The 14,612-nt window shown below is 34.0% G+C and overlaps 4 protein-coding genes across 4 annotated transcripts in view; 3 read left to right on the forward strand and 1 right to left on the reverse strand.

The window, feature by feature from the left end:
* Window positions 1-1,013: 1,013 nt before the first annotated feature.
* LOC116344357 lies at window positions 1,014-5,287 on the forward strand. The gene is made up of 12 exons (XM_031772852.1): window positions 1,014-1,182; window positions 1,406-1,524; window positions 3,008-3,101; window positions 3,186-3,272; window positions 3,355-3,371; window positions 3,462-3,572; window positions 3,633-3,734; window positions 3,800-3,932; window positions 4,382-4,502; window positions 4,585-4,704; window positions 4,771-4,967; window positions 5,036-5,287. Exons 2-12 carry the CDS (start codon window positions 1,417-1,419, stop codon window positions 5,131-5,133), a joined length of 1,188 nt encoding a protein of 395 aa, XP_031628712.1. The 5' UTR covers window positions 1,014-1,182; window positions 1,406-1,416; the 3' UTR covers window positions 5,134-5,287.
* A 1,526-nt stretch (window positions 5,288-6,813) lies between these two features.
* Window positions 6,814-8,712, forward strand: LOC116344068 (probable cytochrome P450 6d5). The gene is made up of 4 exons (XM_031772448.1): window positions 6,814-7,328; window positions 7,400-7,943; window positions 8,014-8,184; window positions 8,253-8,712. The coding sequence occupies exons 1-4, from the start codon at window positions 6,930-6,932 to the stop codon at window positions 8,684-8,686; spliced, it is 1,548 nt and encodes a 515-aa protein (XP_031628308.1). The 5' UTR covers window positions 6,814-6,929; the 3' UTR covers window positions 8,687-8,712.
* A 52-nt stretch (window positions 8,713-8,764) lies between these two features.
* LOC116344069 lies at window positions 8,765-10,284 on the reverse strand. The gene is made up of 2 exons (XM_031772449.1): window positions 10,149-10,284; window positions 8,765-10,083 (listed from the first exon to the last, which is right to left on the reverse strand). Exons 1-2 carry the CDS (start codon window positions 10,206-10,208, stop codon window positions 8,869-8,871), a joined length of 1,275 nt encoding a protein of 424 aa, XP_031628309.1. The 5' UTR covers window positions 10,209-10,284; the 3' UTR covers window positions 8,765-8,868.
* Window positions 10,285-14,383: 4,099 nt separating this feature from the next.
* Window positions 14,384-14,612, forward strand: part of LOC116343742 (histone H3.3) — a 50,592-nt gene continuing 50,363 nt past the window's right edge. The window contains exon 1 of the mRNA XM_031771958.1: window positions 14,384-14,396. Within this exon, the coding sequence (XP_031627818.1) occupies window positions 14,384-14,396 (13 nt within the window). The remainder of the gene's footprint in view (window positions 14,397-14,612) is intronic.

Consider the following 14,612-nt stretch of genomic DNA (forward strand, 5'->3'; position numbering starts at 1 on the left):
CAAGAAATCCTAAAATGATTCACTTTTTTTAAAAAAATGAAACGTTGGACTCAGTCTTTATTGAAAATTTGAGGTAATTGGAACCCTTTTAAGAGTGAACTCTCACCGTAGTAATAATAGTTGGATTTGTTACTTTAATTCATTATTTTCATGTGCAATTACAGTAACTTCATATTATTTAAAAAAAAACTTCAAACCAAGTGCATCTTGTTTTGACATCGCATCCGTGTGGTATATGAAAAATTGAAGATCTGTTAATTCGAACTTTATAAATAAATAAAAAATCCATATATTCTTATGAAACCGAGTAACATACTTGAATAAATTTTCTCCGTTAAAAAAATGTGTATTTACAATAGTTCCGGTAAAAATTGCCTAATGCAAGGAGTTTATTTGATGTGTTCAAATTGAAGTGCTTAAATAAGATTTGAATTCTTATTAGTCAGTTTATTTAAGAATTCAACCATTTACCTTTTATCAATCGTTGATTTTAATATGTAAAGATGAAATACAAGTTTTCTTCGAACATAAATATTTGTTTATTTCTTGTGTGTGTTTTTCGTTGAAGACAAATGTCCCACCAACGTTCGGTGTTTGCATAAAAATAGCTCTGAAATGTAAAGAGTATGCGTGTTGACGATGTCATAGCTAACAATTCATTATTATGGAATATCAGCTGTTCAACGTTCTCACGTCCAAATATTACCAACAATATTCTCATTTGTGTCGCATTGTGTGGTCAACGCTTTCGTCATTGATTTTTGTTTAAAAATAAATAAAAAACTCCACTCGGATACATACACTTATAGTTGTGTAGAAGCGAAATCGTCTCTCTTATCGTTTGTGTTATTCATTTCGATGTAAGTCAACCGCACAGGCACACAATCAAAGTTCATGTAACGATACATCGGCAAAGTAACGACCACATTTAAAACGTGCCAAACAATTTCAAATACTATGGATCCCCTTTATTGTGATAGCGCATGGAAATGTGAGCACTGTGTATATAATTGAGGTTTTTTCATAAAGTTCATTCATTCATTGCTCATACAGTCAAGTGAATCAGATGATTTTGGTTTCCAATTGAATATAGTTGAATTAAAAGTGAAATTTGGATTAAAAAAACCTTAAGGAATTAAAACAAAGTAGCAAAGAACAATTCAGTTAAATAAACCTTGAAAAGTATGGAAACGAGTTTTTTTTTTAAATTCATAATCTTAATGCTTATCGAAAGCAATAAGTGTTAAAAGCATTAACCAATTCTTATTGTAATATTTAATATCGTGCATTAGAATTAGTTGAAATTCAAATAATGTTTAAGAACTTTTCCGTTTCCTTGATTTTTTTTGCAACTTCCTACATGCTTAAGTTAATGCCATTTGATTTTTATATCGAACGATAATAGAAAAAGAAAATATGAGCGCGACCCAGCAATTACAGCCACACGGAAAAAATATTCCACGCAGGCAAGCCATTCCGATTCTTTACACCAAAGGGACTCACTACGACGTTGGATTCGATGTGGTAATAAAATTAAATTCATTTTTTTGTAAATATTAAAAAATTGGCTTAAAGCTGGGCTCGAAGTCAAAAGTATAAAAACAAAATGAAGATATTTCTTTATCTGATCATAAAATTGCTTGATAAGAGACAAAAATACTTTCCATTGATAAGAAATTTATAATCCAATGCAAACCCGTACACAATTTATATTGTGAAAAAAGTTCGAATTTTAATTAAGAGCAAATTTCTCTTTTACGTGCAATTCGTTTGCGATTCTACTGTTTTCGATCTCATGCAAATGTGTTTTTTTTAAATTCAAAATGCCTTATTTGAGTAATTTGTTTTACCACATTCAGGTATTCAGAAACAAAATCCAATTAAAAGAAGCGCAAAATTGGCTTATCACCGTACAGTGGAAACTGTACAAATGCATTTAAATTCTGCGTCGCGTTCCAAAATGATTAAGTAAAACTGCATAATTATGCAGCATTTTGTAGACAACGAATTCAAAATATAATTAAATTGTTTCACAGCCAATTGTATTTATCAAAATTTAAATTTTAAATTTTTGTAATAATTCAGAAACATTTATATTTTACAAATTAAAAGAGTTATGCGTTTTGACTTTAATATCTTCTATATAAATCAAAATGAATTAAACAAACATTAAACAATCGGGAGGCGATATGGAAAATACCTTTTTATTAAATTAGTTTTTTAATCAATTTTGATGTTGATCTTTGTTGTCCTCGATAAGTGGAACATGATTGTTTGACCCAAAATTGAATGTACTCATTATTGAAAACATGAAAATACTCACGCAGAAGCAAAGCAAACGATATGACGGTGACAACCAATTTTCCTTTCATTTTCACGATTTTTCGAATAAAACTACACACACTTTTGCTCTGGTCACAATAGATTCAAATCCAAAAAAAAAAAATCAACGCATATCTGATGTAGACGTTTATTACATTATTATTAAGTTTACAATAATTGTAATTAGCAAACACAGCAACAACGTCGAAAAATACGGAGAAGATGATGAAAAACAAATAAATAAATAAAAATGTAGAAAACAAAACGTTTTTAAATGCCATAATTGAATAATGGTCTTTGTTCAGAGACATACGGTGTACAATTGTACATACGCAAGAATAGATGCATCTCTATGGAGAACTTGAACATGATTTTTGTTTCTGTTCGTTTTGTGGTTGACAAATTCAATGAGCGCTTAAGTTTTAAATTACATTTCAGCACACTGTCATCAATTAATACACCGAGAATTGTTTATATCGTTTTGCCGCGGAGATGTGGTCATTATTGTGGTTGAAAAAAGACGAAGAAAAAAAATTTAAACATCAAGGCAAATCAATGAAAGAGATTCGCCGCGTACAATGTCAAAAAATAAAATTTATTTCGTGTGAACAACGAACGAGAAATGCATCTTTTTGTATTTTTATTTGAGAAATTGAACTTAATACTGATTCGTTTATAATTGCAGGGCCGAACGTTTGCTGCATTGATAAAAAGTTTCTTGGAAATTTGCGGTCCACTGAACAACGAATATTTACCTTTATACAAAACAGTGAAAGGAAGTTAGTTTAATCAGAAGAATTTTTTTTTTTTTTGCAAAAAGATAATGTAAATTTTTTTATTAATTAAAATTTAAAAAAAATCAGAGGCAGTGTACGATGAAACACTTAACAGTGTTAAAGAATCATTTCCACAGTACATACGTGAACTTGAGGGAGTTGCTCATGGTGCTGGTAAGTTCGAGTTCATAGTAAGCTAATTATTTTTCAATTATAACACATTGACACTTTTTAATTCGAACATGCACACCATAAGGAGTTGAATTTCATAAGGTATTTATCGCCAAAATTGAACAAATTGATTATACATATAAGTGCTTGAATTATAAATTCATGCAATAAAATCATGACGACTTCTTTTAGTTGTTTTTACTTCACATGGACGACATAACACCAAATGCTACAAATCGCTTGAATAGTATTAATCAGCAGCCCATTGGATGTTCAACAATTTGTGTAAATCAACCAGATTATGTGAGTTGTCGCTGTGTTGTATTCAATCGAGTTAATTAAACTATATCACCATATTCGTAGGAAATTCTTGCTCATACCGAAGATGCCCTTCAAGAGACTCTTAATCATTATTACCTTGTATCGGCGCATATTATCGAGCCGAGCCCACAAGGAAAGCATAAGGTCAGACATATCATTCACATTTATATCCAATAACCAAATTAAAGCGATAAATGTAACCATTTTAGGTGTCAGAAGAAAGATTCACTTCACTTTGCTATCCAGGTCATTTACCTGGCTACACGATGGGCTATAACCACCATGGTCTTGCCTATTCAATTAATACATTGAGTGCAAAAACATTATACAGTGGAAAAACACGTAAATATATTCATTTGAATGACTAAACTATTCAGTATCTCTAACAAAGTATATAAAAAATGCGTTTTTAATTAATTTAATGACTTTATCGATTGAAATTTACGACACGCGAACAAATGAAAAACATAAATTCCACTCTGGCGATAAATGAGACAAATCAATATCACCGTCATACAAATGAATTCAAACCGCATTTTTGTTTTTGCACCGATCTTAATGCAATAGTTTGCATTTATTCGCCGTTAAATTAGAGTATTATTGCTAAAATTGGAAACTGATAGCACTGATGTTGGATTTTTCAACTTTGAATATTCACAGTGTACCCTAGATTGATTGACATAGAATTTCTATCCATAATTCAAATTGTAACTGATTTAATCTAATTTCTCTCTTGATTCTCTTTTTTTGTTCTTGTGCAAACAACAAAATCAATCTTGTACAAATAACAGCGCGGCATTTTATCACACGAGCACTGTTAAGTGCACCAAATTTTGAGCAAGCGCAAAAGATTTTACGCGATACCGGCGTTGGTGCAGCGGATGGTTGCTCTATTAATCTAACATTTTTGAAGTAAGAATCAATCAAGATTTTCTTTTCATTTTAAAATGAAACTTTTTTGTGATAATAAAATTTCGGTTCGATAAATTTGAAGGCAAGAAGGAGATCGTTTATTCCATAATATTGAAATGGGTCCAGCTGCACCGGGTGAAAATCAATCACAATTGAATATTTTTACTGCCAGCCGCGGTGAAAGCATCGTACATGCCAATAAGTAAGGGCCAACACTTTGAGATTCAAACCATACAATTATTTATATAAAAACATGTATATTTCATAGATACTTAAGGCTTCCCATAGAAGAAGTCGATGGAATGATTATTGATTCAAGCACTGCACGCCATGAAGTGTTTGATCGATTAGGTAAACCAAAGACCAAAGGGGATGCAATAAATATGCTTGGCGACCAAAGCGGAAAAATACACACTGTATTTCGTGAAAATGGCGGCGATGAATATGTTAAGACCATCTCAGTTGGTAAGGATTTGATGAGAGAAATATATACGTTCCGAAATGAAAACCTAATTTTTTTTCATTTATTACAGGTATCTTTGATTGCAAGAAACAAACATGGAGCCTTTACTCTGACAATCCAAAAAATAACGAACCGCTTGTTGTATTGCCCTTAGTGTTGAAATCATAAGAACGAAAAACGCAGGTGCATCGTTTAATATATTTCACACATATCAAGAGCTTATTTTTCTTTTAACCATATATTTAAGAAACTTATCTCCGTTACTGCAATGATTATAAATTTTAACCATTAATAAATACTATACTATGGAATTGAATGAAAATGCTAACCTATTATTATTATTTTTAAATAATATTCACAAAGTATATCTTTTTCAAAGCGAGCAGATTGTTTTTCTAATGAGGGTTATGGTGACAAAAACGTGCAATTATAGAATTGTATTCAATCATGCAACACGTATTGATTATTACTGTGTCATCGTTGATAGATCGTGCCGCCTTTTGATAGATCGCATTTAATTTAACATATCACAATATTACTCTACTGTAAATACTCCGATATTATTCATTTGGTTTCACTCGGGGCATTCGCACCGTGCGTCAGTTACGAAAACATGAAACAGAATACGGAGCGAGACACGAAGAAAGTAGTGTACACTGACAAAACTAAGGTTATGATTTTGACAACAACGTGTTGTAAATGCTTACATTCCAACAAATGTTGTGAAGTAGCCAACAATTGTTGTCGTTGTACGTATTCACAATGACAACAATTGTTGGCTACTTCACAACATTCGTTAGAATGTAAGAATTTACAACACGGTGTTGTCAAAATCATAACCTTAGTTTTGTACGTGTATGTGCGTATACGCTTCATTCCTTGCGTCTTATTCATTATTCCCCCTTTTCAGCTGTTTGCATGGCAGAATAGAATAAGACGCAAGGCAAGAAGCGTATATGCAAATACACTACGTTCTCTTCGTGTCTCGCTCCGTATTCTGTTTCGTGCATGGGGCGGAAATGAATGAGACGAAATTTTCTCTCTCATGGGCGCAGCCATATTGAAAATTTTGTATGCGCTTACATGTAAAATTGGTGGCGCCACTGGTAAATTTGATGGAAAAAGAAGAACATGTTTGAGTCTCACTCGTTTATATGTAAATTACATAGGCATTTCCAGGCCATGGTTTCGTGTTTTCGTAACTGACGCACGATGCAAATGCCCCGGGCGAACACTGCAATTTGAGTGCTTGGGATGTAGTCATAACTGGGCACTGCCCAGTGGGCAGACAGGGGGGAGGGGGGACTAACCCCTCCTGAGGCATCAAATTTTTGCGTTACCCCTTTACAAAATTCATGATTTTGGATAGAATTTTTCCATTTTGCTAGGGTTTTTGGATCATAGATGAAATTTTCCAATTTGCTAGGAGTTTTTGAGAAAATTACCACCCCATCCCCCCTGGATTTTTCAGTCTGCCCAGCTATGGATGTAGTGTTCATATTATAAACTGCTTCAATTCTCACAATATCGAATTGATAAAAAACAATAATCACCGATTTACTTATCATAAAACAAGAAGAGAGAAGATGTTTAATATATCTGATTAGATAACATAACTGTGTTCTATTAACTATAAAACAAATAGAAGTCCATACTATCTGTTGACGCAAAAGTAGCATTCAAGATGATAACATTAATATTTTCATGTAAAGCCAAACATTTATTAAAGCAATTGTCAATCAACCTGTCCATATACCGTAACAGACAACTGACATTTTAATGAATATAAAAGGGATGAATTGCAAATATTGATAACAACGTATGTGACAATATAATTTTTCACGCCAGGCTTATATAAATACAGTTCGAACGGAAATTGTGTCAATAAAATACATTTTAACGCTAAAGTGGAAAGATCGTTCGAAAAGAATATTACGTGAAAATCCGATTAAGCAAAGACAAAAATGTTTCAAATAATTGTGTCGGTTCTTTTAGCAACACTGATTGCAACTGTTTACTTTTACGTAAAACAAATATTTTCGTACTGGAAACGCCGTGGTATACCATATGCAACACCATCTTTTCCATTTGGAAATTTTGGTGCGACATTTTCGAAAAAGCAGTCATTTGGCCAAAGTCTTCAAGATTTGTATAACAGTACGGATGCACCAGTGTTAGGTATTTATACATCGATACGCCCAGCTGTACTGGTTCGTGATCCAAAAATTACACGAGACATTTTGATAAAAGACTTCCAAAGTTTCTGGCATCGAGGCTTCCATTACGACGATAATGTTGATTCGCTGGCAAGCAATTTATTCTCATATAGCGGCGACGGTTGGAAAAGTATGCGAGCAAAACTAGTGAGTGCACATTTTACATTTTTTGTTCTTCTCTTCCATTCCCTGTATACATTTTCAATTGTATATAACAGTCACCAGCGTTCACAACGGGTAAATTAAAAGCAATGTTTGGAACAATAACTGATTGTGCAAATGCACTAGAGAAATATTTGAATAAACTGGCCGTAGCCCAAAAGGAAATTGAAATCCGTGATGTATTTGCTCGTTTTACTACAAATGTGATTGCATCTGTTGCGTTTGGCATTGAAATCGATTGCTTTGAAAATCCCGACAATGAATTTCGTAAATATGGATGGCGTTTTTTTGAACCAAAATTTAAACACCTTGTTCGCTTCAATATCTCACTTTTGAGCCCATTCCTTACAAAATTATTGGGCATTCGATTTGCTGATAAGGATGTTGAAATGTTCATGAAGAATATCATTCGTCAGACATTGGAGTACCGTGAGCAGAATAATGTTTCTCGAAAAGATTTCTTACAACTATTGATGCAGTTAAGAAACACAGGGAAAGTGCATGACGATGACGATGACTGGACAACGAAAACAACAAGCGACGAGAAATCGTTGTCTTTGGACGAAATGAGTGCGCAATCATACGTATTTTTTATTGCGGGTTAGTTAAAACAGAGTTGATACTCGAACCTATTTCAGAACAGAAACTACAATTATTTCAATTCTTAAAGGTTATGAATCATCGTCAACCACAATGTCGTTTTGCATGTATGAGTTTGCAAAATGTCCAGAAATACAACAAAAAGCATACGAAGAAATTACAAACGTTCTTCAAAAGCATGATGGGAAACTAACTTACGAAGCCCTCGCCGACATGAAGTATCTAGAGAGTTGTATTGATGGTATTTATTTATTTTATTTACTTGCGATGTATTGAAAAGTCGCATTTTCAACGGTTTTCTTCTTTTAGAAACCCTGAGATTGAATCCACCATTTGAGTTCTTTTCAAGAGAGTGTACACAAGATTACAAAGTGGCAAATTCAAACCTAATAATTGAAAAAGGAACACCAGTTCTCTTTTCGGTGATGGGACCACATTACGATCCGAAATATTACGATGAACCCGAAAAATTTAATCCAGATCGGTTTAAAGATGATCAAAGTGCCAACAAAAATTCCCTTGAAATGCCATATTTGGCCTTTGGCGATGGTCCAAGGAATTGTATTGCAAAACGTTTGGGTAAATTTCAGGCGAAACTCGGAATTTGTTTGTTGCTACGAAAATTCTCATTTGAATTGGGTGAGCAACACGTGAACAAACCACTTGTATTTAATCCAACTAGCGGAGTTCGAGCACCAATTTCAGGCATCAATTTAAAAGTATTTTCTCGCTTGAATAAATAAAATACAGTTGCTAAGCATTCAAAGAACCGGCATGCTTTTAAAATTGTGTGTCATTTTTCATTGTGAATAAAAAAAATATTTTTTCATCTTTCTTTCATCATATATTTAATATGCGTCTTTGTGTCATTATCAATGCAAACTTTGCAAAGAATAGTAACGATTTCAGATCAAAATATTAATAATCACTTCAATGGTGGTTTTTTACTCGAGGAAGCTCCAGTTTTTTTCCCTTTTGGTACCTTTGGAACTTTATTTGGAATTTTAGACGTTTCAAATTCGCGTATTTTAGCCTTGACAAGATCTTTTTCGTCAGTAGGAATGTTAATTTTATCCTTTTTCAGAAGATCTCTCAATGTAACATTAGTTTTAGCAGAATAAACCAATTGACGCGGAGTAACTATGTTCGTATATTGGTTAAAGTAGTCAATTAAATCTTTCACCTTCGACTTTTTCGTATTTATTGTTAGCGGCTTCAAAATGGGAAGAGGAAGATCGAGTTGCATTTGAGGTACATTTTGAGTAGTTGTTTCCTGGATGTGGGGACTTTCGATTTCTGGCTCTTGCTTTGACATAACATAATCAATGTCTTTGAAAAGGGAGCCGAGAGAATGTTCTGCAAATTGCATTTCTTCCTTTATTCCGACAATATTCTGCTTAATATTGTTTTGCAAATCCCCTTTTAATGTTTCTTTTAAACATAAGGTGAGTTGCTTCTTTAACTCAGTCATAACCTTCTTTCTCTGTTGATCCACATTTTGTACTTTTAATTGAATTGTTAATTGCAACTTATGCAGAATGTTTGCAAGTTTTTTGGTTAATTCAATGAAATTTTCCATACTGTGTCTCAATCTATTAACGGCACCCTTTGTATAAGCCACATTATCGTCGATAGTATTTTTTAAAGTTTCCATGGTAGCCTCGAGTGAGAATAACTGTTCTTCTTCCAAGCTTCCTATCTCTTTGTATTGTTCTATGGCATTGGAAATATTTTGATTTGCGTATAAAAATGAATCTTCCACTATAACGCGATACTGAATTGCAAACTCGTAAACACTTTTTATGTTGCTGTGAACGCCAATATCAAAATCATGAACGATTTTTTCATTGGCAAGCGCCTCAGTATAAAGTGTTACTTTTTCGTTAATGCCACAAATTGGTTCCACCAACGAATCGAATAAAATTCCATTTTCATTAACAATCGATACCAACATATTTAACCATTCCTTTTGTTTGTATAGTCTAATTTTATCCCTAAAATGACGAAGATCTTCAACCTGATCGTGATAGCGTTTCGTTAAGTGTTCTTTCGTGTTTCGATCAACCAAATATTCAAGACAATCCGCATCAAGAGGAAGATCAGGAAGATTTTCCTTATTGCCAACCGATTCTACATCGATCTAAAATGATAAAATACATATTTTGTTCAATTTTTATTCACAATGCACAATTGTTTATACCATACCGTTGCAAATATTCCAATTAAGGTCCCGATCAATAGGGATCGAATAAAGAATTCCATCATACAATCTATAAACTTCAAGAAATACCAATTTTCAACTGTTCAATTTTATACGTGAATAAACTGAAGTCAAGCCGGTTTTTTTGAACCCGCTTATATAGTCTTGGAAAGGTATGTTTGATATTCGAAATTGAAATTTTTGTCTGTTTAATATACACGCGCAATTATATTATAGTTCTGGATCTGCTGAACAAAGATATTGGAATGCAAAATTTATAATGTGGAAAACAAATGGAAAATTTGGTTTTGTCGATTTGCAACTGTTATTTCACATGATGTTTTACATTTATTGATCAATGATACATTTGTTCACCTTTCAATTTATCCTACTTGCTGTAATTTTATCTCATTTAACAAGTACTTTTTTATTCAATTCTTTTAAAGGTATAAGCAAACAATTCACGTCTTACTTTCGCAAATTAACAAAGACACTTCAAATTCTATTGACTGTATATGATTGCTTTTGAAATACTCAAGAAAATATTGACGTCAACCCAGGGCCGCTATTCTAATGCCACTTTTCGATCAATTTGTTCGGAATTATTCCGAAAAACATATTTCTATGAATGAATATTGTTTTGAATAATATTGTAGCACATAACGAGAATAATAGTCGTTATTCATAAGACAAAAAAAAATAAACAATATTCCACTTATTTTGTTCGGAATTATTCCGACACCTCTTTCAACAGTGGAATTATTCCGACAATATATTGAGCGGACTATTCATTTGAAACTAATATTTTTTTGTCGTTTCAACGTTTGGCGTCAAATATGGACACCAAAAGTACCAAAATATAACTTTAATAGAGCTCTACATTTGTCGCCAAACATTGAAAATATAAAAAAAATTGTTACACACTCAAAATATTAGCTACGGTCAGGCGCTGAATCGGACTGAAAACAATAGAAGTGGTTGTTATAGTGATTGTAGTAATGTGAGTGTTAATATAATTATAACAATAACACTGAGCTGAGTTGTTTATATAAACAAATGATTCCGAACGATTTTTGTGGATTGTTCTAGAATACCGGCCCAGATGTGTTTTCATTATTGACAATAAACGGTGTCGGTGAAATTATAAATATTGATTGACCGCATCCGAAGCCTGATCATGCCCGTAGCTAACAACACCTCTAATGCGTATTCCGAGTACTAATTGACGTTTGTGACAATATGGCCTTCACGGTTTGGCAAAATCATAATGAATCGATTAAACTGCGTTAAACTGTTAAATATTTCATTTATTATTTTATTTATTTATTCACCGTCTGATCACAGACTGTATTTATCACAACATTTTGTACAATACCATTCACAATGAATCACTATACCCGATCGAATATCCAGCTACCAGCCTTGTCGACTTCGGAGCAGCAGATATCGATTGTGTTCATTGTTTTAATCTCTAATTTTCAATACAATTTTTATAAAAATTACAGTTTTCACCGTTCAACAAATATTACATTTTCCAATTTAAAAATATTACTTCTAAAAATTTGTCTCGATGCTGATTCTAAAAACGTTTCTCTTATTAAATTAAAATTCCTACAAGCTACGTAAAATGGCTGGTTATGTGCATATTCCGATGTAAATGTTCTAACTCTAATTAGTTCTGTATTTCTTAAATTTCTTTGGTTTACGTTATATTGCTGTCGTGTGTATACAATTTTATTTCGAAGCGAACTAGATACTATTTTACCCAAAAGGAGGTCATAAATTAAAAATATAGTGGCATTTATACGCCGTCTCCAAAGCGGTTGAATGTTCAAAACATCACATCTAAACTGATACGGTGGCAATACATAATTCTCATCTCTCTGATATACATATCGTAACGACCAGATGACAAAATCTTTTTGAATTGATTCTATTCTATCGGAGTGGATACGATGATATGGAAGCCATACAATACTCGCGTATTCCAATTTTGACCTAACTAGTGCACAATATAATATTTTTGCAGATTCGATCGTGTACTTATTCTTTAATGTTCGTTTGATGAAACCCATTGCCGCATGTGCACTGGCTGCAATCGCATCGATGTGATCAGTGAATGTTAGTTTTGTGTCGAAAATAACGCCGAGATCCTTTTGCATTTTGGTCCGTTCAAACGTATGATGACCGTTGTCGATCGTATAGTCGTAGTTGACTACGTTTGCACCCTTTGCATACGTCATTACGTAGCACTTCTTCAGATTCAAATGCAGGTTGTTTTCGTTACACCAGTCGCTCAATTGATCAATGGCTTTTTGAAAAATGATGGCATCAATGGGCGAATGAATAGTGCGGATCAATTTCAGATCATCTGCAAATAATAAAACAAGTGCATTTGACACAGTTTCGACAATATCGTTTATGAAAATAATAAAGAGACATGGTCCCAAAATACTTCCCGCGGGTACTCCCGATGGTACAATGAAAGTCCTTGACTTTTTTTCACCAATTCCAACAAACTGCGATCGTGATGTCAAATAACCATGGAACCATTTGACAATTTGGCGGCCGAATCCAAATCTCACCAACTTCTGCAACAATTTCTTGTGGTTCACACGATCGAAGGCCTTCTCAAAATCTGTGTACAGCACATCCGTTTGACATTTATTGACCATTGAGTCCATCGTGAAATTTACCATTTGCAGTAAATTTGTTGAGGTTGATCGATTTTTCACGAATCCATGTTGATTGTGGCTGATTTGCGCATTAACAAATGTGTCGATTTTGGCATAGACAACAATTTCGAATAATTTGGCTATTGTTGGTATGATCACAACTGGCCTGTAATTCACTGCATTGCTCTTTTTACCAGCCTTGTAAATTGGCACAATTCTGGACTTTTTCAATGCATCTGGAACACATCCTTGTTGAAATGATCTACGAAATAGCGCTGTTAACGGTTTCGACAATGAGTGTGCGCAGTTCTTCAACACTTTCGGTGATATTCCATCTGGACCGGCTCCTTTGTTCGCGTCAATGGATTGCAATGCCTTTAACACATCGGCTTCAGTGATTTCAAAGTCAAATGATACGTCTCCACATTCATCCAGCAATTCATCCAAGTCGATAATGTCGCTTCGTGTGTACTGATTTTCGAAAAAATCAGCGAATAATTCCGCTTTCGATGTGTCGGTATTCGCTGTCACATCATTATACTCAACGATAGCTGGAATATCGCTCCGTTTCCTTCGATCATTCACAAATCGCCAAAAGTGTTTTGGATTTGATTTGATTTGTGATTGTATGCGGCTGATGTACGATTTGAATAACTGACTTTGTAATTGGATGAACGAATCCATGATGTTATTGTATTCGTCGAAATTGCCAGTCTGCCTTGCTTGCTTGTATGCTTTTCTTCTGACATTTTTCATGTGCTTCAATTGTTTCGTGTACCATGGTGGATCAGTGCCACTTTGAACGGTTATCCTCGGGACAAATGAATCGATCGCCTCGTGTAGAACATTTCCAAAAATGTGAAATGCATTCTCGAGGTCATCTATTCGATTAATTTCTGACAAAATGTGATTTCCAACGAAGAATGAATTCATCGCATCGAAATCGGCCGAGTTATACGCATAAATTTGTGAAAACTGCGGTGATGTGATCTCATTTTCATCAATTGTCACTTCCATTTCGAGTGCACAAACCAAATGTCCGATTTTACCAATGGCCTTGTCGATTCAATCAACGACATTTCGTAGAACCTGTTTGTGAATACAAGATCCAAAACATTGCCGGCTGGATTCACGATATTTGACAGTTGTTGGAATCCACAGTCGAACATTGTGTCAAAAACAGCAATGCCACCTTCTGTCGACACATTAATTGGCAAATAATATTCACCGTCATCGGCTTTGACCCATTTGACACCTGGCTGATTAAAATCACCACATACAATTACAATGTCATGTTCATTGTATGGAATCAGCTTGACGATCTCAGCAAATTCCAAGAATTTTGCGGTTTCATGTACCGACCGAATGTACACAGCAAATACATAAATATCGCACGAATCGAACGAAATTTTTACACATACGTGCTCAAGTCCGCTGCGCTCCGATAGAATCAGCCTTTCACTGTTAAATTGGCATTCAACAGCAATCAGCACTCCTCCACCATCAATTCTATCACTTGTGAGTTCCGTCCGATCACCACGATACACATTATAACGTTTGCCAAAATGTTCAATGTCAGTAATGTTCTTTTGAAGCCACGTTTCGAAGAAAGAAATTATATGAAATGGACACGATTTTGTTGCTAATCGTACCTCATCTACTTTGTCCCGAATTGAATGTGTATTCTGTATATACACATTCAGTTTTGTGTGCTTCGAGACTATTTTTGGCGAGTTTTTTGTTTGTTTTCGATGCGGTGTCAATGTTCGTTCTTCGTTTTGTACGATGTGGCCT

Source organism: Contarinia nasturtii, unplaced genomic scaffold (assembly GCF_009176525.2).
Source record: "Contarinia nasturtii isolate CC-2019 unplaced genomic scaffold, AAFC_CNas_1.1 Cnas_scaffold_1037, whole genome shotgun sequence".
Classification (NCBI taxonomy): domain Eukaryota; kingdom Metazoa; phylum Arthropoda; class Insecta; order Diptera; family Cecidomyiidae; genus Contarinia; species Contarinia nasturtii.